Source organism: Elgaria multicarinata, chromosome 21, assembly GCF_023053635.1.
Source record: "Elgaria multicarinata webbii isolate HBS135686 ecotype San Diego chromosome 21, rElgMul1.1.pri, whole genome shotgun sequence".
Classification (NCBI taxonomy): domain Eukaryota; kingdom Metazoa; phylum Chordata; class Lepidosauria; order Squamata; family Anguidae; genus Elgaria; species Elgaria multicarinata.
In genome coordinates, this window is record NC_086191.1 from 6,471,102 (window position 1) to 6,480,417 (window position 9,316).

At 47.7% G+C, this 9,316-nt stretch overlaps 1 protein-coding gene across 1 annotated transcript; it reads left to right on the forward strand.

Moving 5' to 3' along the window:
* The first annotated feature begins 4,175 nt into the window (after window positions 1-4,175).
* On the forward strand, window positions 4,176-9,061 carry LOC134412342 (repetin-like). The gene is made up of 4 exons (XM_063146245.1): window positions 4,176-4,292; window positions 6,451-6,618; window positions 8,308-8,797; window positions 8,847-9,061. Exons 1-4 carry the CDS (start codon window positions 4,176-4,178, stop codon window positions 9,059-9,061), a joined length of 990 nt encoding a protein of 329 aa, XP_063002315.1.
* The last annotated feature ends 255 nt before the right edge of the window (window positions 9,062-9,316 follow it).

A 9,316-nucleotide genomic window follows, 5' to 3' on the forward strand; every position in this document is an offset into this window, starting at 1 on the left:
CTGCGAGAAGGGATGTGAATAACCGTGCGCTGTGCACACACCTGCCTCCGTCTCTTCTCCCCACTTGAGCTAATGACATCCTTGTCTCATGGGTAATGATCTCTTAAGCGTTCTGGCTGTTAAATCGGAACTGTCCTCTTCTCAAAAATAAGACGGTGCCGACAGGCCCAAAGGATCCACTTTTGTGCAAGGCCTTATTGTCCGTCCAGCCAGAGTGGGGTAAGAAAGAGGTCACTGAATACGCCCAGCAGAAGACAAACTGGGTCTAATTCAGTTTAGTTTTGTTTCATGTGGGCAAAGCAAGTTGCGTTTTGTGATGATGATTTTGTCGCAAAGACGAATGCCGCCTCCCTCCTCTCTCTTCGGCCTCAACTTGCGTCACGCCTAGAAAAAGTCATCGGGCTAAAGAGCTGTGATTTCAAGAAGGGTTTGATGCAAGCGTGATGCGGGTGGTGGCATTGGTCCAAGCCCAGGAGCGGGTGGCGAGGGAGAGATTTTGGCTGTGTCAGCTCGGGATAAGCTGGGTAAAGGCGCTTTTGGTGTTTCACAGCTTCTCAATTGGAAGCTGGAGCAAAAGGAAAGACCAGTGGCAGACACTACTGCTTCCCCATGGCAGACGCTACAGCTTCCCAAGGGTAGATGCTACAGCTTTCCAAGGGCAGATGCTACAGTTTTCCAAGGGCAGATGCTACAGTTTTCCAAGGGTAGTTGCTACAGCTTTCCAAGGGCAGACACTACAGCTTTCCAAGGGCAGACACTACAGCTTTCCAAGGGTAGTTGCTACAGCTTTCTGTGGGTAGATGCTACAGCTTCCCAAGGGTAGATGCTACAGCTTTCCAAGGGCAGATGCTACAGCTTTCCAAGGGTAGTTGCTACAGCTTTCTGTGGGTAGATGCTACAGCTTCCCAAGGGTAGATGCTACAGCTTTCCAAGGGCAGATGCTACAGCTTTCATGGGCAGATGCTACAGCTTTCCATGGGCAGACGCTACAGCTTTCCAAGGGTAGTTGCTACAGCTTTCTGTGGGTAGATGCTTCCCCATGGCATGTCTTGTCTCCACCATGTGGCATTCAGAGGTATACTGCCCTTGGATAGAAAGGTTCCATTTTTACCGATCGTGGACAACAGCTAACAACAGCACCCCTCCCTGACCACGATGGTGAACATATTTGGGCATCTTTCCAAACAACATTTCAGTGTGTGACAAATCGTTTAATATTGTTCCAGATTCTCAAGCCATCACTGGTCGCCCCACATTCCCCCTATACCCTCAGCCGGGGGAGAATTCTAACCTTAGCATCATGAAATGAGAAATACGTGCCGTGACCATAACTCTCCGAAGTCTCTTGTTCATGCAAACCCGAATGTAACGTGAAATTATGGCCCCAGAAGAGGTATTATTAGTCCGAGGGTGTGAGCAGTACTATAATTTGCCTTCTGTATTATTTCTCTTCAAGGCAAGGGATATATTTGTTTTAATTGTTATCATTATTTTAAAAGGAGGCATAATTAGTAATAACGCTCCCCGCTTACACATCCTGGATTCTTCTGGGCTCCGTTGACAGATAGCTATTTGAGCTTCTTAGAATCATAGAATCATAGGATAGGAGAGTCGGAAGGGGCCCACAAGGCCATTGAGTCCAACCCCCTGCTGAATGCAGGAATCCACCCTAAAGCATCCCCGACAGATGGTTGTCTTGGATGGCCAGCATTGGACGCAGTGGTGGGTGGTGTCCACTGGCGCTGTTGGGTTGCAGGACAGGGCAATGAACAGTAGTCAGAGCCAAGGGGGTCAAAGGGACCCAGAGCAGCAGCCCATTGTACAGAAAAGGAAAACTGAGGCCAGTAAACGTTGAGGTTATGCCTGCAAACCAGAGGATTGCGTGTGTGTGTGGGGGGCAGAACGCAAAACACAGAACACAAAACCACTCCATTGGAGTGGACCTTCTCTTCTGCTGCCCCCAGACTGTGGAAGGGCCTGGCGGAGGAGATTCGTCGACTTAATGATGTCTCTGAGTTTAAGACAGCCGTAAAGACTAGTCTCTTCCGGCAGGCCTACCCAGGTGGATTTTAAGAGGTTGTGATTGTTATTTTAATATTGCATTGCTTTTATATGCTCTTTTAACCAGTTTTATGTATTATGTAGTATTTAACGTTGTTCCCCACATCAATCCAGAGGGAGAGGCGGTTAAGAAATATTTATAATTATTGTTCTTTTTGTTGTTATTATTTACTTATTTTTTCTGTTCCCATCAGAATCCTCATTGCACAGAGAAGAGAAACTACGGTAAGAAACTTCAAGACCATTAATACAATGGCAGGGAGTGATCTCTCTCTCTCTCTCTCTCTCTCTCTCTCAAACACACACACACACACACACATACAGAGTTTTGCACTGCCTTTCACTGGCCCCATTCAGAAGGCACCTTAAACCATGGGTTTAACCACAGTGAATAAAGCAAAAAGCCTTATTCAATGTGGTTTAAGCCATGGTTTAAGGTGCCTTCTGAACACGGCCCAGCTTTCTGGCTTAACCGCCGTGGTTAAAGCCATGGTTTAAGGTGTCTTCTGAATGGGGCCATAATAAATAAATAAATAAAATAGATTTCCAGAGTAAAAAGAGTCCAGAAATCGCCCCCGTTGGTTCTGCAACAACAGTAAGGGAAAAATACGGTCCCGCCTATTTTAATTTGTTATGTGACCCGATTTGACACGGATTTGACGTGGTGTCGCCTCCCCTTGATGGGAGAAAATGCATATCAAAAGTAGCCAAACTTGGTAAACAAGATTGGGGCACAAGGTATCCTCAGCCGAACCGGAGAGATCAGAAAAGATTTAAATCACAGGAGAGGAACGAAGTTTGAGAAAACTGAAGTCATCATGGACAGAGACGGGCAAATCTACACCTAGGACAAAGGAACCAAATACACAGTTACAAGATGGGGGATACTTGGCTCAGCAATGACCTAGGGAGTGGTGGGCTCTCCCACACTAGAGGCCTTCAGGATGCAGCTGGACAGCCGCCTTTCAGGGATGCTTTAAGGTGGATTCCTGCACTGAGCAGGGGGTTGGACTGGATGGCCTTAGAGGCCCCTTTCAGCTCAACTATTCACTGATTCTATGATATATAAAGGACACAGGAATAGAGCTGTGGGTACTGCGGTAGGAACACCAACATTTTGTTTGCCATACTCTTTCTTAAAGCTGAATGCGGAAACTTCACCCGCTGTTATCTAAGGCCATTTCTACACCAGCCCGGTGTAGAGGGAGGATCCGGTGAGATCCTGATCATGAGATCTTCCCCTTAGTCTAAATGTGGGCATGACATTCTGGGAAGAAGGAGGGTGTCGTGCCTGCCATTTTTTTTTAAAGGAGCTGAGCACATGTGCGCTCCAACAGAAAGTGAGTTTTCTCTTTAAAAAAGTGCCGACTTCCCCCCCCATTCCTCCTGACTACTCGTGGGGAGGAGGAAAGAAGCCGGGGCAGGTGACCACACCTCCCGTGGTCTCAGGATGATCCTGAGACCGTGGGAAGAATCGGATTTCCCCATGGAGTACTTATCCCTTGGAAAACCCATTCTCATCCCTCCTTCCTCCTTCCGGGAGTCCCTGTGTGTCATTTGGATGCACAGGGACTCAGTCGTGACCAGCCCACATTTTTGGGCTGGTGTAGAAATGGCCTAAGCCATGGAGTAGCCCAAGAAGATGGTAGCCCATGATGTCTTACAGCTGTCACCATGTGGCAAGTGATGCTATTTCTGAACCCAGAAAATCACAGGGAAGGTAAAATGGTGTGTGTTTGTGCGGGAGAAAGGAAAGGAGGTGAATTGTCCATTTGGAGGAGATGGAGGCCTAACAGGCTGAGCTACTCATGGGATGCCTCATCCAAGTTGGGCGTAGCCTTCCTCTGGTATAATTAGGAATGATATAAAAAGGCCTCGGCTACTTGGCATTCTCCAACCTGCTGCTTCAAAGGCTGTGAACCGTTGTTTCTACCGACCTGGGTGAGTCTGAAAAGCTCATGTATTCTGAAGGGTGGAAGAAAATGCAGCAGGTAACTGAGAAGTTTAGAAGAGAGCCAGATTTAATTTTTAATTTTAATTTTTGCGGGGTGGTGGTAGAGGAGAGAAAAAGGACAGGATAGAAATGGGGAACAGAGAGAAAAGAGAAGTTACCGATGATTAAGAGGCAGGGGAACTTCTCTCACAAGCAAAGGGTGGACGACATTGACGAGTTCATTTCCGCCACCACCTTGGACTGCCCCATGGGCCGGACTCCCCAGGCCACTGGGAAAGTACTGCACATGAGTGAGAAGGAAGGCTATGGCCATCCTGGAATGGAATCGAAGCCAGCGTGAGGTGGAATACAGCACTACCCACCACAGCAGGCACTGTTTGCAAAGAGGTATCTCCTTTTGTGTGCACGAGAGAAGAGGAAACAGCTCTCCTGGCATGAATTTATCTGTACACTATGCTGTCAGGGAGGCCTGGAAGGTAGCAACAAGGGAGAGGGCCTTTTTGGTGATGGGCCCCCAATTAAAGAATATGCTTTTCAGCAAGGCACCAACTTTGTAATTTTTCAGTGCTGGGCTAACACCATCCATATACTCTGTTTGGCAGCATATGATGGTTTTTAATCAGGTCATTGAATCATAAGATGGTAGAGTTGGAAGGGACCACAAGGATAATCTAGTCCAGCCCTCTGCAATGTTCAGGAAAACCAATTCAACCATCCATGAGAGGTGGCCATCCAGCCTCTTCTTAAAAAAACCTCCCGAGATGGAGAACGCACAACCTCCGTAGGTAGACTATACGCTGTTGTACAGATTATTATGGGATATTGCTTGGATGCTGTCTATTCACATGTTTGCAGCTACACTATCGTTACGCAATGCGTAATACTGTATTTGTATGTTTTAAAAATATCTTTAAATTGCCCTGAGAACTTTGGCTTTTGGGTGGTTGGGTGGTATAGAAATGTAAGAAATGGAATGAAATGAAAGGCCTCCGCTAAGATGGTGGGAGACATGGGGCGTGCAGATTGAAATTGGATGTGGGGCTGGATGACAACCCTCCAGTCAGACCTCCCCAGGTCACATGGTTTCAAGTGGGTGGGACCTTGCCCCTGGAGGTCATTTCATTCTCCATGGACTGAATGGGCAACCTAGCAGCAGGGGGATTAAATCCATGGGCCGAATCCAATATAAACTTCTCCTGTTGACCTTCAAAGCTTTTCACGGTCTAGCTCCTGCCTATCTCTCCTCTCACACTATTGCCCCGCTCGTGCTCTTCGCTCCTCTGATGCCATGCTTCTTGCCTGCCCAAGGGTCTCTACTTCCCTTGCTCGGCTTCGTCCATTTTCCTCTGCTGCCCCTCATGCCTAGAATGCTCTTCCAGAACACTTGAGAACTACCAACTCAATCACAGCTTTTAAAACACAGCTAAAAACTTTTCTTTTCCCTATAGCTTTTAAACTTTGAGTTTGTTCTGACTCTATACTGTTAGCTTCACCCTTCCCGGTGCCTGTTTACACTTCCCTGTGCCTGTTTGCATTCTCTTTCCCTCCTTATTGTTTACTACAACTTTATTCGATTGTAAGCCTATGCGGCAGGGTCTTGCTATTTACTGTGTTATCTGTACAGCACCATGTACATCGATGGTGCTATATAAATAAATAAATAATAATAATAATAATAATAATAATAATAATAATAATGATCCATGAAGAAGGAGCTGGCTTTTGGGTGGATAAACATGTAATAAATTAATAAGTAAATAAAGGAAACTTTGGGCATGGAGATGGAACACCTCATCATAGGTGGCATCTGTCACACATAGGCTTTGCAAATACTCAACAGCAGTGTTAAATCTGCCACCCGATAGACCCCAGGGCTCCCTCCCTCACCCAAAAGTGTTCAGTTGACAAAGAGATGGAAAATGTTACAGGGGGTTCAGAGGAGAGCAACCAGGATGGTCAGGGGTCTGGAAACAAAGCCCTATGAAGAGAGACTGAAAGAACTGGGCCGGTTTAGCCTGGAGAAGAGAAGATTGAGGGGAGACATGAAAGCACTCTTCAAATACTTAAATGGTTGCTACACAGAGGAGGGCCAGGATCTCTTCTTGGTCCTCCCAGAGTGCAGGACATGGACTAATGGGCTGAAGTTAAAGGAAGCCAGATTCCAGCTGGACATCAGGAAAAACTTGCAGTACAACAAAACATCAGGAAAAATGTCCTGACTGTTAAAGCAGTATGGAACCCAAGACCTAGGGAGGTGGTGGGCTCACCCATACTAGAGGCAGCTAGAGAGCCATCTGTCAGGGATGCCTTAAGGTGGATTCCTGCATTGAGCAGGGGGTTGGACTGGATGGCCTTATAGGCCCCTTCCAACTCTATTATTCTAAGATCCTAGGAATTATTGACCTGCACTAACTGCAGCTTTTTTTTTTTTAAAGAACAAAAGTCCCAGCAGGAAATCCTGGAAGATGCCTCAGCTTCTGGACAGCATCTGCACCATCCTCGGTGTCTTTTACAAGCATGCCAAGTGGAATGGGGACTGCTCCACCCTGGAGAGGAGGGAGATGAAAGGGCTGATCTGGAAGGAATTCTTGGAGGTCACCCAGGTGAGCAAGTATGGGGAAGTGGGAGTTTGTTGGCTCACCATGGAAAGCGATGTGGATAATTGAGGGACCAGCTGAGAGGTTGTGCCTGTCGTCCATTTGATCTGGTCTGAGGTGATGGTGGTGGACAGGTGGCCCTGCAGAAGTATCAAAGTTGAGCTCCCAATTATTTGCTTTGCAATTGGTTCACATCTTGTCGGTTTCTGGAGTTCCCGTTCTTCAAGTACTCAGTCCCCTCTCCTGGGTCTTGAGATTAGTTAGTTAGTTATGTGCCTTAAAATCAACTTCGACTATGAATCAATGACATCCTGTTGCATCTGTTGTAGACCACCTGATTCAGATCATGTCCATGTGCTGTCTTCCTCCCTGGCTCTCTGCCAGCCAAGCAAGCAAGTGGTAGCCATGATGAAGAAGAGGAGTAGGATATGAGCCAACAGTATGAGGTGGCTGCAAAAGAAGCAAATGCTATTTTGGGATTCATTAATAGTAGTATAGCTTCCAAATTGCATGACGTCTGGTTCTCCTCTATTTGGCCCTGGTTAGGCCTCATCTTGAGTGCTGCGTCCAGTTCTGGGCTCCACAATTCAAGAAGGACGCAGACAAGCTGGAGCTTGTTCAGAGGAGGGCAACCAGGATTACCAGGGGTCTAGAAACAAAGCCCTATGAAGAGAGACTGAAAGAACTGGGCACGTTTAGCCTGGAGAAGAAAATATTGAGAGGAGACATGATAACACTCTTCAAATACTTAAAAGGTTGTCACACAGAGGAGGGCCAGGATCTCTTCTCAATCCTCCCAGAGTGCAGGACACGGAATAACGGACTCAAGTTAAAGGAAGCCAGATTCCAGCTGGACATCAGGAAAAACTTCCTGACTGTTAGAGCAGTACGACAATGGAATCAGTTACCTAGGGAGGTTGTGGGCTCTCCCACACTAGAGGCCTTCAAGAGGCAGCTGGACAACCATCTGTCAGGGATGCTTTAGGGTGGATTCCTGCATTGAGCAAGGGGTTGGACTCAATGGCCTTGTAGGCCCCTTCCAACTCTACTATTCTATGATTCTATGAGGAACAAGAGCAGATGGGGACCATGGCGGTAAGAAGGGAGGGGGCTCATTGAGGGTGTCTTGTGCAGGGCCCCTCCAAAAATGGGGACTGGCACTGGGTTCCCCCCAAAACCTTCTCCCCACTGCTCAGCAAATTCTTTTGGAAACTAGGAAGATGGGGTTGGCTGCATAGTCATTGGATCCTAGGATTAATCCCCTCACCCAGCTACAAGCCCCTTGGCTTTTGGAGGACTTGGTCCTCAGCGAAGCGGTTGTACTGGGTTGGGAGAGGACCGGGCATGACAGTCAGAGGAGTAATTTGGAAAAGGAATGCTGTGGATGACTAGAGAAAAATAAAGATGCTGTGAGCACGGGACCCAGATATAGTGAGGGCAGAACACACCCAAATTCTCTGGCCCTGGGGTCTTATTCCACATGGAAATGATCCCCAACTAGAAGAAGCAGTTGCAAAGGGCCTTCAGGTGCCTCTTAACATCTCCTTTCAGTCCACACACACAGTGCCCACCTATCATTAATATTAATAACAATGAAGTACAGAATGAAAGCATGATTTGGATCATGATTTGAAAACAGCTGCTTGCAGAACTTGAAGTCTAACTTTCTTCCTCCATGACTTCCCCATCTTTCAGAAACCTTGTGACCCGGAGATGGTTGAGCAGACCTTCCGGCTGCTGGACACAAATGAGGATGGCCCAGTTGACTTCAATGAGTACCTGATGCTCATCTTCAAAGTGGCCAAGGCCTGCTACAGCCACCTGCATCCCAGAGAATGCCTTCATCAGGAGGAGGGGGAGGCCAGAAGAGCTCAAAGAGGAGAGCTATGGGGGGATGCAAGGGACCATCGTCAACTATGTGAAGATAAAAGAGAAGAAAACTACAACCGTGAGAGACGAGATTCTGACTGGACACGCCTTCGTCCAATTGAAGGTACCACACGAAGAGGGGAGGAGAGGAGAGATTACCTTCCACGTGAGCTTGGAGCCCAATTGGATGAGAGGAGCCGCCAAACACATGATCCTCAGTTGAGAGATGATCGTGGGAGAGACCGTCCATCCCGTGAGCCTCAGAAATGGGAAGATGAGTTCGAGGAGTGTCCACATGAGTCTGAGCCACAGGCAGGTGTGGAGCTTGAACCACGAAGGAATGGAGCCGGCCAACGTCAACTAAGACGAAGGGAACCAGACATGGAAGATGATCGTCAGCATCGGTCACGAGATCTTGGGCCGAGAGACGATGCTGAAAGATGCCATCTCGCACGTGGGTCTCAGCCACAGGAAGGCGAAGAAAGAGACCAATATTCCCGAGAGGCCCCACAAAGATGGGAACATGGGAGGCAAAGTCGTAGCCGAGAAACTAAGCACCAAGTGGATGAGGAGAACCTGACCAGAAGACATCAGTATGAACCCCAAGTGGAAGAAGGAAGTCGTTGCCGTCCACATGCACCAGAAGAAACCAGGTATGATGATGGAAGATGTTGTCCATCTCGTGGACCTCAGGAATTGGGAGAGAGAAGGAGGAGGGATTATCCAGATGAGCAGGAAAGGCACGATAAGGTGAGGTCCCCTGAACATGAACGATACCGGGATCAGACATATGAGGAGAAGGAGCATCTCCCATTGCCCAGAGAAGGTGAGAGAA

Bases quoted from the DNA above. Each gene is read 5' to 3' on its own strand.
- LOC134412342 (XM_063146245.1), top strand. From the start codon at position 4,176: ATGATTAAGAGGCAGGGGAACTTCTCTCACAAGCAAAGGGTGGACGAC. The intron at 4,293-6,450 runs GTACTGCACATG...TTTTTTTTAAAG, and splicing joins CTCCCCAGGCCACTGGGAAA to AACAAAAGTCCCAGCAGGAA. The intron at 6,619-8,307 runs GTGAGCAAGTAT...CCCATCTTTCAG, and splicing joins AATTCTTGGAGGTCACCCAG to AAACCTTGTGACCCGGAGAT.